This window comes from Kryptolebias marmoratus, linkage group LG12 (genome assembly GCF_001649575.2).
Source record: "Kryptolebias marmoratus isolate JLee-2015 linkage group LG12, ASM164957v2, whole genome shotgun sequence".
NCBI lineage: Eukaryota > Metazoa > Chordata > Actinopteri > Cyprinodontiformes > Rivulidae > Kryptolebias > Kryptolebias marmoratus.
This window is the reverse complement of record NC_051441.1, coordinates 17,592,930-17,610,032: the sequence shown is the minus strand read 5'-3', so window position 1 is coordinate 17,610,032 and position 17,103 is coordinate 17,592,930. Positions and strand designations below refer to the sequence as shown.

The following is a 17,103-nucleotide window of genomic DNA, read 5'->3' as shown; positions in this document are numbered from 1 at the left end:
GGGGGGGGGGGGACACCAGTGTAAGATTTATTGTTTTATTGTAGGTAAAAGGTAAAAATCCGCTGTTTGTGTCGGATTGGATTTCCCGAGGGGAGGGGAGAAGGGGGAGGAGAGGGGGGAGGATGGGAGGCAGCGACACAACCCTCCTCCAGGCTGAAGTTCTCAGTCTCCTCTCAGAGAGCTTTAATGAACGCCTACAGTTCGGAGCAGGGATGGATGAGGAGGCTCCTCCGTCGGAACTGACACCGAGCTCCTGCGCCTCCGGGCTCCGACGCGATGGTGGCACCTCCGCGCGCTTTCCTGCCTCCCATCCGGACAACAGGGGCCACGGGCGGAGAGGGGCCACGCCGGCGTCCACGTTCGCCCGGCCGTCATCCGACTGAACCGACGAGGGAGTAAGACAGAGACAGAGAGGGAGAGAGAGACGCGCCGCCATGGAGAAACCGAGCAGGCTCGACAGGGAGGAGGACATGCCGCCGCCGAGGGAGGAGAGGCGCAGAGACAAGAAGCCCAAGCCCGGGAGGCTGTTCCGCAGGAGGTCGCTGAAGTCGGTGGGGAGCTTCGTGAACAGGATCGTGAAAACTTTGGGCACTTTCGCCCACTTTGGAGACGACGCCGACGCGCGGGACGCGGAGGACGACGACGGCGGGTTCCGGGCCAGCAATGGCGCATCTTGCACCCTGGGCGCCGGCTCTGGGATCGCGGCGGCGCAGCAGCAGCACCAGCAGCAGCCGGTTCGGGACCGGCCGGCGAGAACCCCCCCGAGCACGTCCTCGTCTCTGTGCGCCGGCGGGGACAAACTCCAGCACCAGTACGGGGACAAAAGCCCCGGCGTGCTGGGGCTGAAGAACCACGGCAACACCTGCTTCATGAACGCCGTGGTCCAGTGCTTGAGCAACACCGACCTGCTGGCCGAGTACCTGGGGCTGGAGCGGTACCGGATGGACCTGGGTCCGAGCAGGAGGAACGGGCTGGTGGTCGGGGAGGTGAAGGGGGAGGTCACGGAGCACCTGGCAGCTCTGGTCCGGGCTCTGTGGACTCTGGAGTACACCCCACAGCTGTCAGTGGACTTCAAGGTACACCAAGGGTTCTGTGGGTTCTGTGGGGTTCTAGTGAGGAGCAATCAACTGGTCTTGACACCTTCAGAGGCTCATTAACCAAACACAGCCACATGTTACTGGGTCAGGATGCTCTAAACACATCTGGCTGCACTTAATCTGCTTTAATGTCTTGAAAGGGGTATTCCGTCCATTTTGGAGTGGGGTTCTCTGGACAGTGTGGTCTGTGGCTCATATATGTATCTTGATGCACAACGGTCCAATTCATTAAAGATACATAAGCAGCACAAACCCAGACAAATATCTGTCAAAAAGTCAGAATGAGCTAAAAAAAAAAAAAAGTTAAACAAATATTGATTTTTATTGCATTTGAAATTTGTGTAATGAAAAAAAATGAGTCCTTAAAGACACCGTTCACAGTGAACTAAAATATCAAGTAATATTCCTGATCTACCTCTTAAATTGAGGTTTCCTCGCAGGTGTGTCTTCAGAAATAATCCATTTATTTCTAGTCCGTTTGATTTCCTTTGAGTCTTAGGCTTTCCCCTTTTGAAATATACGGCTGGAGTTCTCGTAAGCATAACCAGCTCACCAAGTTGCAACAAACTGTATACCTTTTTGAAGCTTTTGAGATGGAGAATTTGAAAATGATAACAACTCTGTCTCGAAAAGTTTCTCATTGTCACTCATTTTGCCAGCACAGTTCACACAAAATCCACCCTTTAATCATAAGGATTGGATTCAACACAGTGAAATTCAACGCACTATAATACAACAAATGATCCCAAGTCACTTATTGAGTCTAATTATTTAAATGGCCAGCAGCAGATGTATTTAACAATAATTCATCAGTGAGAATCAAATGTATTTTCTACATTATAAATATTAAAACACAAGTTATTTTTTTCCTGGAGTGTTAGTTGGCTCACATGATCAGGTTGAAGCACACTTTTGGTGTTTGTTGCTGTTTATAGTGAAGCTGCTGCAGTTCTCCTCCTGAACAGTAGGTGTCTCTAATGAACAAACATTAGAACCAGAGGAGGAATCGTGCACTAAAAGAAGTGAAGAGAGGGAATTTGTGCCTCATGCACAAACATAACAGTTTTTTAAAATTATTTTTTTTGCTTTGTTTTATAGTGTATGCCTGCAGTAACAAACCTGCTTGCAGATTTTTTATTATAATCATTAAAAGTAGTGTATTTTATTATATTTGTATCTAGATTTAATACCAAAGCTGCATTGGTTGATGCCTATGCTTTAATTTCAATTCTGCCTTTGAATTTCCTATTTTCTCCCCAGATAACCATATAATGCAAACTAGACAGAGACGTAAGGTTTACATAATAATGCTGACATCAGCTGCTGGGAAACTTTGAAGATTAAAGTTGTTTGAAGACAATAACAGTCCTCCTCGCACGCGGGTCCTCTCGGATAAGACCGAATATTAGCTCATCAGTGAAGCTGAGCGCACCAACTTCCAAAAAGGATTGCTGTCATTTTAAAACAACTCCAATGTAAAAAAAAAAAAATAATAATAATTTTCTCTCACCGCTGACAGTAAATGACCACAGAACTCTATTAAGTCTTTCTGTAATGTGAAAAAGTTTATAAAATAGCCTTTTAGCTGCTATAAAAAGATGGAGTTGGAATCAAAAACAGGTCTAAAATTTCCTAAAATTTAAACTGGGGTATTTAATAAATTGGTAGAAGGTAACAAACAGACCAATAATTTGTTGAGAGCTCAGGATCTTGTGGCCTTTTGTATTTTTGACTCATGTTTCTACTATGTAGTGGGTTTAAGTTATAGAGCTGCAAAGAAGGCTGGGTTTACGCCCTCATTTTCCCAAATCCCCACTGTTGATTGTGTGGAAAGTATTTTTTTAATGGATTGACTCCAAAGCCTTATCAGTCTTAGATGTACATCGAGTTGTTACTTTCTTAGCGTTTCATTAAAATCCATCCAGTGGTTGAGTGAATAATTTAGCTAAGACGAATTAACGTCCGCACACATGGAGGCAAAGACATCGCCCTTTCGTCTACGGTAGCGGGTGAATAAAAACTCACCGTATAGTGGGACGAGTCCTTGAATCCCTGAACATTATCACAGCACTTCCTGTTTGTGGCTGCCACGGGCTGCTGGCGCTGCTCTGTAACTTTGTGGCTCCCTGCTGGGTGATAATGAGGGAGCTGCTCAGGGCCACGGCGGTCTGAGGGCACGGGTTCAGCAGGTGCCTGACTCGCACGCTGCACCGGACAGCAGAAAAAAACCCCTCCTTATTTCTATAACATTATGACTAAAAGAGTATCCACATCCCTTTATTAAACTGCAGTCACTGTGAGGGCATCTGAAGATGTTCTCCTGATTATTCATAATCCGCTCTGGAGTCTTTCCTCCTTCAGGATCACACCAGCTGTAAATAAGAACAAAAAATGGCTAAGATGAGAGCACCGCCACATTTCCAGGGTTTCCTACACTCTGCCCACAGTGGGGTGGGGGATGCAACTGGATATGCCTGCAGCTTTTTCTGCTCCGGCTCTCTCCGAGCTGCAGTTCAAGGCAAGGAGTAGATAAGGTGCGGCGAACAAAGACACTCGTGACTGGGTTTACTCTCGGAAAATGCTAATTCCGCCAAAAGAACGGCTCCCGAAATAACTTGACCGTACGCGTTCCCCACCGAGGAGCCGCCTACAGGCTGTGGCAGAGCGACGTGTCGTATCGATGGGCTCCGGCAGCCGGCGGGGAATCAATTTGATCAAGCGTCGGTCCGTTTCTTAATATTCCCTCCCCCGTTTGCTCGCTCGGCAAAGCTCTCCACTCTGCCGATCAATCCGCACCTCCACACTTTCATTTGCCTTTTGTCTCACAGGAGTCCAATAGCACACCTCAGCAGGACCGTCGTATCGAATCTCCCCGAGATTAAAAGATAAATGAAAATGAAAACCTTCCTCTTCGTATGCGTTGTTTCCTCTGGCACACACACACAGACACACACTCTGCTGTTTTTATTGGCAGCGTGGTGACCATAAGAGGCCTTGAGTTTGTGCAGCTCAAGCCCTTTGAAATTGCCTGTTGAGTAACACCACAGCTGCCTGGAGGAAGGATTATAAAATGATTAGATGGCTCCGAGGCTTGTGTTTGAGAGGCTAAATGAGCTCCCAATTGCAGGAGCTCAAAACGGCACAAAGCTCTTATAAACAGCTCGACAAAAACGATTGGTCATTGTTTAAACGGCTCTATTAATTTGTCGACTTTCTGAGTCGATTATCAGTCGTGCTGACCTCTAAAAGTCACGCGTTTTCTTCTTGGAGCTTTGGAGAGGCTCGGCTGAATCAGACAGATTAACCCATTAAGAAGTTAGGCGACCTGGAAACGTGGGAAAAGTTGGAGTACTTACAGATTTGGTCAGAAGTTTACCTCCACTCATCCCGGGCATGGATGCAACGTTAATTTGGCACCTTTTAGTGATTTATTTGAACTGCCAGTGGAATGGTTGTACTGAATACCACTTCAGTGGTGTTTTAAACACAAGAATTGGGCGCAAAAGTCTGAATTTATCGCAGCCTGCCAACAAGCTTCATAATCCTGGCTGAGTATTTGACCCCTCGTCTTCGCAGGACTGATAGAGTTCGTTTAAATTGACTGGTTTCTTGGCATAGATCTTTCGGCTTCTGAGCGTAGTCCACAAATTTCAACAGGGTTGAGGTCGAGGCTGTGGGAAGGCCAGTCCAGACTTTTAATGTTAGCAGCTTTATCCAACTGGAAACCAGTTCTGATGTGTTTGAGGATCACCGTTCTGTTGGAACACCCAGATGTGTTTCAGCCGTCTCGCTGTTGATTTGACGCTGAAGTTGAAGAATTTGGAGGTAGACCTTCGTTTTGGTGATTCCATTCACTTCGTGCAGTGCGCTAGTACCGCAGCATGATGCTACCATCACCATACTTGACAGCTGGTACAGCATCTTTAGGTCCTAAAGCCTCAAGATGACTCCTCTAAACATACTTCCTGTTATATAGCTCAATCTTTGCTTTGTCTGACCATAGAACTTTACTTCAGACCCTAACCAGTTTACCTCCGTCTGAGGGGGACAGTTTGGATCTTCTCCCTGACCCTGGCACAGTGGCGACACATCTGAAGAACTTGTACTTGTGTACAGTACGATGATCCTGAAATCTCCAGTTGTTTAGAAAAGGCTCCGAAGGACTTTACCAACTCGTGTAAATCTACAGATCTCCTTATTAGATCACCATTTAGTACCTTGAACGTTCCTAGTATTGGTCTATCCAATAAGTGCTGTCACATAAATTCTTTCTATACAGAAAAAAGGGGAAATGACCAGCTGCAGTCAATCATGTTCACTAAAGGAAAGTTAATGTGTCTTGGACTGGTCAGGTTATACGACACTGTAGAACCTTCAGCACAACATATTAAAAGATTTAAGTGAATGTTTGTTTATATTCAGCATAATTTTGACCCTGTGCAGTTTTAAAAAAAATATCCTCAAGAAATTCAAAACTTGTGCACCCAGTTCTTTCCTTTCCTTAAACGTCCTTGAAGTTGTCTGTTGCATAATCCTTCCACCCTGGAAAGAGCGGTTCTGATAGATCGATAAAAGCCCCAAAATAACATGACATTCATGGCCATGGTGAGCGTGAATCATTTTGATCGCAACTGTCTGTTGCATCAAGTCTCATTGGTTTGAAAAAGCGTCCCTTACGGTCCACTTAAGCTTCAAATGAGCACAGAGATGGGATCATTTTCACAGTTTAAGCTCAATGTGGGCAGAGATGCACTTTATATTCCACAGAATATTTGCTGTTTTGTGTGGCTCGACTGTTAAAATGGGGAAAGAATCGTCTCTGCTGAGCTAGAGCTCCTCTCCTCACAGGTTGGTTTATATTATGAGGAAAAAATTATATATATATATATATAAAAAACAGACATGTTCTTAGTGTTCTTAGCACATTTGTCTGGCTTTAGAGGAATTACAGGTGAATACAGCTTGAATAACGTTCCACTGAAGATTCAGTGCTTCTGTATGTCGTTTGTCCGGTGGTTCCCGGGTTTCCACTGTTCCAAAGAGTGTCCCTCCTAACGCGGTCGTGCAGGTAGGGCCTGGACTGGGACAAATCCGGAAACCTGAGCCGTTAATTGACAGCAAGTTTGTTGTTTTCTAAGACGTGAAGCTGAGAGGGAGGAGAGGGAGGTTTAACAGGTGCCATGACTGAGCAGGAGTGTGGAGACCTACTCTTAAACCGATCCTGTGACAATTGGTCATCACGTTTGGATATATATTAGCAGAACACAACTCACACGAAACATGCTTGTGTTTACTGTGTTGATTAGTTGGGCTGATTAATAAAACAGATTTTTGTCTTTTTTTTTTTAAAATTGAGTATGAGTATGGGCACATTACTGGTTTTCAGGCACACCACAGTGTCTGTTTCTATGGTTAAAACCCCTGAAAACAAGCAGTCGTTCAGTTGTGTACAGTATTCAAGTTAGGAATTCCCCTAAACTTTTTTACTCATTAAAAAAAGACATTGTCTGTCTACTAGAGAAGCAACACACCGTGTCTCTTTTTTTAAGGTAACGCTGTTTTGAAACAAGCTTTTGCAGCAAGCTACAGGAGTTAGCATGTTAGCAGGTGAAATGTACAAACGGCTCGCGACGGAGGCTAATCACTAGAAACACTGCGAGAGCGCAAACCTCCGCCAAGGTCATAGGGTCACTGTCCGCTTAGATTACCACTCGCTGTAGGGATCTTCATTATGTCAGTTCCTTTTAAAAATTCCTGAATCCGGATTGGGATCCAGATGACCACCAAAAATGAATCACTTGTTCTTTGTACCATGTTTGATATTTCCTGAATATTTCATGAAATTCATTCTTAAGTTTTTGAGTATCAGACAGACAAACACACAGACAGACAAACGTTACTGAAAATATAACCTCCTTGGTGGAGGTAAATAATTAACTAACATCAGAACAGCAGAGAGGAAGGGTAATTATACCATCAGAATCTCATACCAGCCCATGCCTAATCACAACATTGCCTCTTTATGTAGCTGATCCATATCTGATACTTTAGCACATGTAGGATATCTCCAGCAACACCCGGTATTCACAAATTTATCAGTCATTCTCATCAAGCTTGCGTCACGAACGTAGCAAATTTGAAACATCGCTTACTCCCCCTCAAACACGCCCTAATGACAAAATCAATGTGGCTGTGACCCTGCAAATACCATTACACAGTCTCATGCTACTTCCTTCATCCTTCGCAAGAAAAGTCTTCAACATGTACACTGAGAGTTGCTCTGAGAAGACTCTCTAGACATCTGAAGCTTGTAAAATAGCTTACACAATGACCTTCATACCCTCCTGTGACTGCCACAGATATGCAGCAACAAGGTCACGGGTAAAAACAAAACCCCACACATAGACAACAACAGTGCAGCTACACTAAGGCTGCGTAGCATTAGCAAATCTTTGGCCATCGCACGCTGTAACCTTTGCACCCTTCGACTCAAAATGTATGCAGTTGTGATCAATATGTCCCAAAATGAGCTTGATTTCTTCCCATTTGGACCCATGTAATCTGTGTTTCTGATATGCTAGCATGTGTTGTAAAATAAGAAGCAGTGATCAGTGTCATACAGGGAGCTACACGCTTTCTACATTGTCCTTTCCACGATGGCAGCGCCTTTCTCAGCAGGGAAACTCAGTCAGACCCCAAAGGAAGGTGACCAGAATAATATTATGCCAGTGTTGGATATACCAGGGCAAATGGTCAGAAGTGACATTTTTATCTGTCAAAGCTTTATACAGTGAACTGGTTAGATCGGAAATGTTACTTTTTCATAACTTTGTTCTTGAAGCTGCATTCAGAATCAGCAGGTACTAATAATGAACTGTAGTGCAGGTAAGAATGTATGAAAGGGCGATAGTTTGTGTGCAAACCATTAACATTTTATCATTTTAGGTTATCACAAAAGTGAGTCCCAAATGACCCAAAGGTGATATACGTTTGGAACCGTAGGCAGTGGCTGTGTTGACCCCCGTCTAAACCTATTCAATAGTTTTCCAGTTAATGTTTAAGTGGTTCAGCTGTACAGCCGAAATTAACTGCTTTAGCAGTCAACCCATAATGGGTGGGTAGATGGTTTCAATATTTACGATTAGCTTAATAGATATATTTTTTTGTCTTCTGTTAAATGGTTACCCACGTTCCCATTACAGAGTGACCATTATGCCACAGCCGGTAATAAAACCCTCATTGGCTTTTCCACAGCTGTAATTATGTCACTGAGACAATTGGCACCTTCGCAGAGCTGATGGTAATCACTGTTATTGCTTTGCTGTAATGACTGCCTGCAGAGCAGCTGGAGCTTAGAACAGGTCACGGTTTATATGGCTGATATATCAAAACAACTCCACCAGGAAGATTTTATTTCATATTTTTAAGAGCCTCCATTTTATAAAGGCTGCTGCACTAACCTGAGTTTGTTTTATATTCTTATTTTTTTTGCCAAAGAGTCTCATTCAGAATCTGTTTCTGCCGTTGTGTGGAAGTGCATCCGCGCCAACAAGAGAATCGAGATGCTTCAGGCTGTGGCTTATTGTAAAAAAAAAAAGTTTGTGCATCTAAGACTTTGCAGAGTTCGAGGTGTGGGATCCAGGAGAGCAAAAAGGAAAAAAAAAAAAAAGACGTGTCAGCATATGCAGCTGACGCGGACGTAAAAATATACCTCGGTGCCTACCTGTAACAGAAGTTCTGCTCGACAAAGACACGCCAGAAACAACAACTCTATACTTTACTTTAAGATCCTCTTTGGACTATATTAACTTTTGCATGTTTCACAGATTTACCATCCAATGAATATATTTATTACCACTCACTGCCTTTGTGTGTGACTGTCTGCTGTGTTAGCAAAATAACTCATGAACCACGGGAGAAGTTTTAATGAAACTCAGAAAGAAATCATTGGGTAACCTTTGGAGTCGTTCTGATTTAGGAACCTTAGCAAACACATAAATGGCCACAACTGGGTCAGATTTACAGATATTGTGGTACATTTTGGTGTGGTAGAAGCTGAGAGTCATCCCCAACACATAATCTGAGAGCTAACACATTGTGCAGGAGTTCACACCAGAGTTCACAGGGTCATCTTTCAAAGCCCATCACTTTTCCATGTCTTAATCAGCAGTTTGTCATTTTTGTCTCACTTTTGTTGCCCAAGTTTTAGTCGCTCCTTGAAAGATGTCAAGACTTCCGTTTCCATCAGTTGCTGAAGCGGTCATTTAATGTTTCAAAGGTAAAGCTCGTTCTTCCAGGGGTGGCTCTGTCCTGCGCGCTAACAAGTGGACACCGTCAGGAGAACTAACCGCACCGTTTTCACCGAACTCTGCAGCCGTGTTCAGTTACACGCTTTGCTCAAGGACTCTTCAGTGCGTTTTAAGTCAGCGTTTCATGCACTCATCCATCCATTTTCTTTACCCACGTCTCCTTTCTGGGTCTCAAGGAGCTGGTGTTTATCTCCAGCAGTCACTGTGAGAGAGACAGGGGGACACCCTGGACAGGGACACATACAAAGAAATGAGACAAACAATCTTTCACACCTGGGGACTATTTTAGAGTTACCAATGAACCTAACATGCATGTTTTTGGTCTGTGGGAGGAAACCGGGGTAAACCCACATGTGCACAGGGAGAACATGTAAACTTCTTACTAGGAAGCGACCGACCACTCCAACCACTGCTGCACTGTGCCACCCTGTTAGCATTTCAGACTTTCTATTTTTTCATTGAACCTGTGGCTTTCCGTTCAGCCTCGTCATCAGACATCCTACTCCGTGTTCAGGTCTGAACGCTGTTAGAGGTACCTCACACATATTAGTGATTACTGCCGACTGTTCTCCCTCATCACTGCCTCTTCTTCCTCAGGGCTGCCAGCTGCAGTTCGTGAGGCTAATTCCTCGCCTAATTAAGCCGGGTGCCACTTAAATCTGCAGTCACGTTAGACTGTGAGAACTGAAGTAGACTTCAATCTGCTTTTACCTAAAAGGTTACTCAGAGCTCTTGTTTAATATGAAATTTAGTTTTTTTTTTACATTTTTACTTCAGGTGATACTTCAGAGGTAAGGCTGTAAATTTAGTTTAGTTTTTGACGATTTAGACAGAAATCCAAAATGACGCTGCATCAGCTAAAGCGATGCATGAAAAGTTTTAACATATATTTACCATGCCAGGAGTTCTTTAATCCGTGTTTTCTTAATTTCTTTTTTTTAAAAGGCAGGAAAAAACCCTGCCCATTCATGTACGAAAGTTAAACTAACAAACACATCCAGGCAGAGACTGAAATTGCCATTTTTTGTAAAAGAAGTCCGTATAAAGCAAACATATCTTAGCTCTCTAATTATGTTCCTGAAGCAATGCATATCGCCCGCCACATCTGATGCTAGAGTTTTAAACCTAGCTTAAACTGTGCACGATATCATGCCATATTGTGAAGTCTCGCACAATCTGTTAGCGTTCGGAGTTTGTGTTTTTCAAGCTTGGTTAGCTGTGGCGTCCATCTTGAATCTGGTTCACACCACGAGTTCATCAGTTGCAGCCCAGTGATTACTTTCTGAAAGGTTCATTGAGATGCGTCCACTTGCTCGTGAGATATTTTGCTCACAGACAGGCAGAGGAATCAACACACACATATTCGCAGACTTTATCTCCAGCTTTTCGATGGTGGGCGATAATTAAGTCTTTTAGGTAAAACCTCAACATTAATTCACCGTCAGATTAAACAAAAAAGGTGACATCATGACAACATGAGGACAGGAAAGACAAGTCCATCAAAAGGTCTCTGTAGAATTAAACATCTCGACAGCCACAGCAGGTACTTTAACAGCACCAGCGTTGTTCGTGCTCTGAAGAAGGCTCATAATTATGTAGATGTCACCACGTCTGTTTTTTCCTTCCTCCTTCCCAGACTGTCGTGTCCAAGTACGGGTCACAGTTTCGTGGTAACTCCCAGCACGACGCCCTGGAGTTCCTCTTGTGGCTGCTGGATCGTGTCCACGAAGACGTCATGCTGGCGTCTCACAACAACAACAACAAGACCAGAGCTCCTGGAAAGGTAGGAAGCAGTCAGGCCGTGCGGCTCCAGTGTCTGTGATGGTTCCCTACGTTCCCTGAGCGAGAGGCAGGAGAACCTCATGAAGAGAAGCTTTTTATTTTATTTTGCTTTGTAACGTCTGCAATTAAAACAGTGAATAACAGGCATGAAGCGGGGATTTAAGGATGTAACAGTTGCTTTTTATAGTTTGAATTCAAACCATTATTAACTGAGAAATAATACATTTAATACATAATAAAGGATAAAATCCAGTAAAATAATAGAAAGTGAACCCAATATTTAATCATTTGATCTTTGTACACATATTACTGATATAGGTTAAGGGAAAGTTCAAATCTTTAGAAGCTGGGTTTTGTGGAAAAATTATGAGCAATTAATATCTTACCTGCTGTAGATAGGTTGTTTTACAACGTCAGTTTGGTGAAATAATTGAGTTCTGAGCAGTGAGAGTTCCACATCTCACTGCTTCCACTTTTTGTGCTTGTAAAAATCAAAAAATTGGGTGTAAATAACCTTATTGAGCAAAATAGACAACAATGTAAAAGTTCATAAAATACAGTTCACTATGAAATTTTGGAGACTGCTGTTCTAAAACGACAACAACCCACTTTGGTCTTGGCCTCGCTCTGATCCGCCGTCAGCTCGTCAGTCTGGTCAGAATTAAACCGAGGTCGTTCATAGAGCAACAGCAGGTAAGATGTTCACTGTTCATACTCGTTCCAGAGAGCCCCAACTTATAAAGATCTAAGCCGTTACGTTAATACAATGTTCGCTCCATTTCGCTTTCAGAGGTCATGTTGAGAAATGTTTTCCCCACCATTTGGGCTATCTCTGGTTTAGTTTGAAGTGAGCTGTTAGGTCGAGCAGTTCAAAATGTTTCCCTAATTCATCTGACAACATTGCATCAGTTTTCTCTACAGAAGTCGGCGTCAGGTTTAAAAATGTGTGTCCGCAGGACGATTCTGTGCACCCCACTGTGACATGCAAACTCCCTCTGTGTCTCACTCATTGCCTGTTAACAAGAAGAGTATCTGCTGTTGGCCTTACTCTCAGTATTCCTCCTGCTGCAGGCACAGGGCAGCCTAATACTTGTAGATTGAAACTTTGAACTGCTCTGTTGTGAGCCATTTAAGCAGAACATTCATGCATTATTAAAAACACAATTTTACTGTAGAGATATCCCTCTTTTATATCGTAGACTGGAGTAAGAACCGACTTATGCAGGAAAAACGATGCTGTTCTCACTGTTTAGACCGATTTTGGTTGCCTCGTAACTCATTTCCCGTCTCTCTTGCTTCTAAGCTGCTTCTTGTGTCAGGATGAGCGTAAAGGACGGGGCGAGGGGGGTTTTAGGCAGCCCAGGAGGTCTGGGTTGTATCTCTTAGCGTGCTGGGGAGCACAGAGGACATGACGGGAGGCTGGGTGGAGGGTTGCCGATAAGGTCTGCCTGTGGTGCCCCAAACAAAATGTCGTCACGCTTTGTTAAATATCAGAAGAGCCGTCCAGGTATGGAGAGCATTAGGCTTTAAAAACTCTGACTTGGTTCCTGCTACATGCTGGTGTTAGCGGACAGTTTGCGACTTCGGTTGTGCTTTTTACAACTTTTTGCTTTCCTCTCAGAGTAAAAAAAAACAAAATTTTTTATTATTATTTTTTACCGATATGACTAACCTACCCACTGAGCAACAGACATAATTTTAGCACTGAGTCTACTATGAACATCCATTCATCCATCTGTGCATCTAGACAGACATGTTTTAAATCATTCTAACAAACATATAAAACTGGAAAGTGATATGTGCGTATGTATTCACCCCCTTTGTCTTGAACCTCCAACCATTTCCACATATTTAGTTAAATAAGATTCCCCTGGGGGCAATCTGAGTATTAAATGATTTGACACCTGTTCTGATAGACCCCAGATTCAACACCTGTAAGTAGTAAGGGTAACCACCAAGCATGAGACATCATGAAGACCAAGGATCAGTTATATGTGTGTCCACGGCACACAATATTGCTTCAAGAAAAAAATAGCTGGACAGTTTTTGGAGAAATTGTTGTTGTCAGATGAGACCAAACTCCAACTTTTAGGCCATCGGGGACAACACCATGTCTGAGGCAAACCTACCACCTCTCATCCTGCTGAGAACACCATCCCCACAGTGAAGCATGGTGGTGGCAGCTTCATGCTGTGAGTTTTTTTTTTTTTTAATCAGTAAAGACTGGAGAACTGGTCAAAGTTAAAGGAAAGACGGGTTGAGCAAAATACATTGCCTTCTAGAGGTTTGAGACTTGGACAGAGGTCCACCTTCCAGCAGGACAATGACCCGAAACACACAGCTGAAGAAACATGCTGGTTTAAGGAGAATCAGTCCAGACCTCAATCCATCTGAGAATCTCTGGTTTGTTAACTTTGTTAATTCAGATGTTTTGTTTTTGTGTGAAATTCTTACTTGTAATAAAATGAAAGAGCCATCTGAATGCTTTTTGCAACCTGCTGTACGCTGATGGAAACTCTTCCCTCTCTCCAGTAATCTTCTCTCCCAGTGACTCATGCTTCACTCCTTGTCTTATCAACTTCTTTGTCCTTCATAGCTCTGACCTCTGATGTGCGCTGTAGTGTTGAGGTATGCAGGCTGATATGACTCCCCCGGATGAACTCAGCGGGGAGCGGCGGAAAAATAAGTCATAAGTAAATGTAATGCTCTTACTACAGGAAAACTTTCGGAGTATCCAAGGATTAGGTTTCTCTGTTGTGTTTTGTTTCTTTGTTGGCACGTCTCAGGACTCTTTTCCTCAGCCAGCCTACCAGCGCTCCGGTGGTTCTGGTGGTAGTGGTGGGACACTTCCAGGGTTTACAACCTCGTTTCCCAGCTTATCAGTCTGTTCACGTTCTTCCTCGCAGTCAGTGAGTCGGGGCGCTGCAATCTCTTTTACTGCTGACCCCCCAGAAAAAAAAAACTGTCTTGTGTTAAATTAATTTTTTTCCCTCTAACTTGCATTGTTAGATAAATTTCGGTGCAAACGGAAGCTAAAAATAACCCGATAACCCCACTCCATCCCCGGCTCTGCTGGCCTGACTTCGCTGTTCCAACCCCTGGGTGTCAGACGGGTTTGTGCTGCAGCCGAACGGAGACGTCCCTCACTCAGAAGATCAGACCAACATTACACAGATTCCAATGTTCCCTCCTCACGGCTTTGACTCACACAGCGCACATTCGCTCCTGGTTTGTTGATTGTTTACTTGCTATTAAAACAGATCGCAAGCGTGAATATCATTCTGTCTGTGTGTGTGTGTGTTGTATTTCTCTCTCTCTCTCTGTCTCTCTCTCTCTCTCTCTGTCTCACTCTTGTCTTTCTTGGCTTCATGAATGCACCCCTTTGTTGGTGGCTGGAAGAAAGAGACACTTGTTGTGTGCCCCAAGGGTACAGAGGGAACGTTGTAATGGACTAGGAAAAAGTAAGCGGTAGTGATTATAAAATGTGGGAGATAATAGTGTTATAAATATTAGCCCTTTTCAAACAGAAATGGTGCAGTGTCGTTGTAAAACCAATGTTCTCGTTGAGCCACCATTTGTTGGTTCACATAAACTAAACGCTGGCAGCTCGATAGTTTATCAGTGGGTGTTTTTAAAAGGCAAATATTAATACTAGTCCTTCATTAAAACTCAGGCTGTCCCCTAAAAGCACGTCCATTCTTCTGTTATCACAGAAATACCCGCTTACGCAATGCAACTAAGCAGTTGAAGTGGGTTTCTATGGAAAGGCTATGAACAGTTAATATCTTACCTGTTGCAGATGGCTCTTTGAATAACCTCACTTTGGAGAAATAAGAGTTTAATTCTGAGCAGATTAATATGCTTACAGGCAGTCTGAGCTCGGCCAATAGCAATGTGGATTGTGGCCAACTTGACGGTTAAAAAACCTCCAATCTTCAAACTAATATATCTGTTCTTGTGCACATCATTTTACAACCCTTTGCACAAATGAGCATCTTAGAGGAGGTCTTTGAAAAAGCAGAAGTCATTCTGCATGCAAGTTCCAATTCTCTGCTTTGGTTTTGAAAACTGGCTTGTGCCGTGCTTTTATTCTGAAGGGAAGTTTTACGACGTTCACGTCAGCGGTTGTGTTGGTGGGAGATTTCAGAGTCAATGTTGTGTCAGAAGATGATAAAAAAAAATGATTAAAAAAAAAACAAAAAAAACATGACGACTGGTACAGGGTGTAGAGTTTAGCAAGATGCTGACAACTAAGTGTTTGTTTACTGAAGTCAGTGGCAAGAAGTGAGCTTAGTTTGTGGAGAACAGAACATAGTTGATGAGGATTAAATCAACACCATCAGACAAAAAAAACACAGAAATACAGAAGCTCTACTATCCAGAAAGCAACAAAGCCTTTTTAAATAGGATTTACTCATTCAGGAAAGGAGCAGTCAAGATTACTTTTGTGATATAATTAGTTTTAAAATTAATTTTTAGCTGAAGTGAGTTTAACTCGTTGGTCTGGGCCTGTGCAACAACAGCTCCGGTTCTGTATGTAGCCCTCTGATAAAAAGGTTTACATCATCATTAGTGTCCCATTATGTGGTTATTCCTGCAGAAATATTATGATATTCCTTCAGTAAGTACAGGATATGCTCCAGCTAGCTGCAAACAAACAAACCCTGAACTTGTTGTGTTATGAACAGAGTAAACGTAATGATATCAGGTTACAAATCAATCAGTAAAAGTTGTAGTTGTGAAATGCGGTCAAGTATCTCTTATCTCCTTGTCAAAATAAAGGCCTAGCATTCCTCGACGTGGCGCACATTACCAGCCGCCTCAGGTGGAGCAGTGAGGAGGCCAGGAGGAGAGCACAAGTGCCAGAATCGCATCTATGTTCGATACCAGTTGCTAGGCAACCACAGATGTCCAGGAAGGATTTAGTTATCTTTGAGTTAGCGGACAAAACTAAGTTAGCTGCCGTCCCCGGGGTTGCTAAACCTTTCACACACCAAACCTTTTAACGTCAGGCTGGTGACAAAGGAACGTCGCAGTGCAATAAGAAGGACACTAACAGCGTGTGGACAGATGGGACAGAGCGGCGGCAGAGACGGTTTAAGACCAACTCTGACCAAGGTTCAGATTATTGCATCCTGGATTCTGCACAGCTAATTTTTTCAGAGCCATGCCGGTCAACTCTCTTCTTCTTTGCCGACACAAATGTAGGCAGGAGTGTGTGAGTTTTATGGGTTTTACGTTGTGCCCTCGTTGTCTAAAACAGTGGCGTCCAATCCTGGTCCTGGAGGGCCTCTATCCTGCATGTTTCAGATGATTCCCTGCTCTTCAGCAGCTCTTCAAGTTCTGCAGAAGCCTGTTAATCACTCAGTCATTCAAATCAGGCGTATGAAAGCAGAGAAACAACTAAAACGTGCAGGACAGTGCCCCACTGGTGGCTGAAAACTCTGTCACTTTGTCTCAGCTTTTTCTTTTTATTCATGCATCATGACGGAAAAAGAGAGCAAAGCTTGCAGTCCAGCATGGTTGGAAATCTGGCCCTGTTGTGTGTGATCCATAACAGTGAACAGGAGGGATCTTTATTTAAACCTACAACCGATTAACCTCTGGAGTCAACCCTATTCAACAAGGCTGCCACAGCTAATCGACCAGAGCAAACTCAAAAAAAAAAAAGGTTTTAACTCAGCCAGTTTTACAGATACTGAGCTAAAGTTTGATGTGGTGGTAAAGGAGGTCAAGCAGCTACCACTTGCTTGGTAAAAGGTCCACTTTTCCTAGCAAAGAACCCGCCCCACAAAAAAAGCTACTGGCATGCGTTTCGTTCATCAAATCCAAAGTGACACCAGAACCAAGCGGAACGTTTCTGTTATCAGGGGATTTCTGGGGGCGCCCTGAGGAACAGCAGACCAGAATGAACA

General features: G+C 43.5%; 1 protein-coding gene across 2 annotated transcripts in view; it reads left to right on the top strand.

Annotated features, from left to right (window-relative positions):
* Positions 1–171: 171 nt before the first annotated feature.
* Positions 172–17,103, top strand: part of usp43b (ubiquitin specific peptidase 43b) — an 83,016-nt gene continuing 66,084 nt past the window's right edge. For both annotated transcript variants that reach the window (XM_017416765.3, XM_037978798.1), the window contains exons 1-2: positions 172–1,076; positions 11,043–11,189. In XM_017416765.3, coding sequence (XP_017272254.1) covers positions 435–1,076; positions 11,043–11,189 — 789 coding nt within the window. In that variant the 5' untranslated portion in view covers positions 172–434. The remainder of the gene's footprint in view (positions 1,077–11,042; positions 11,190–17,103) is intronic.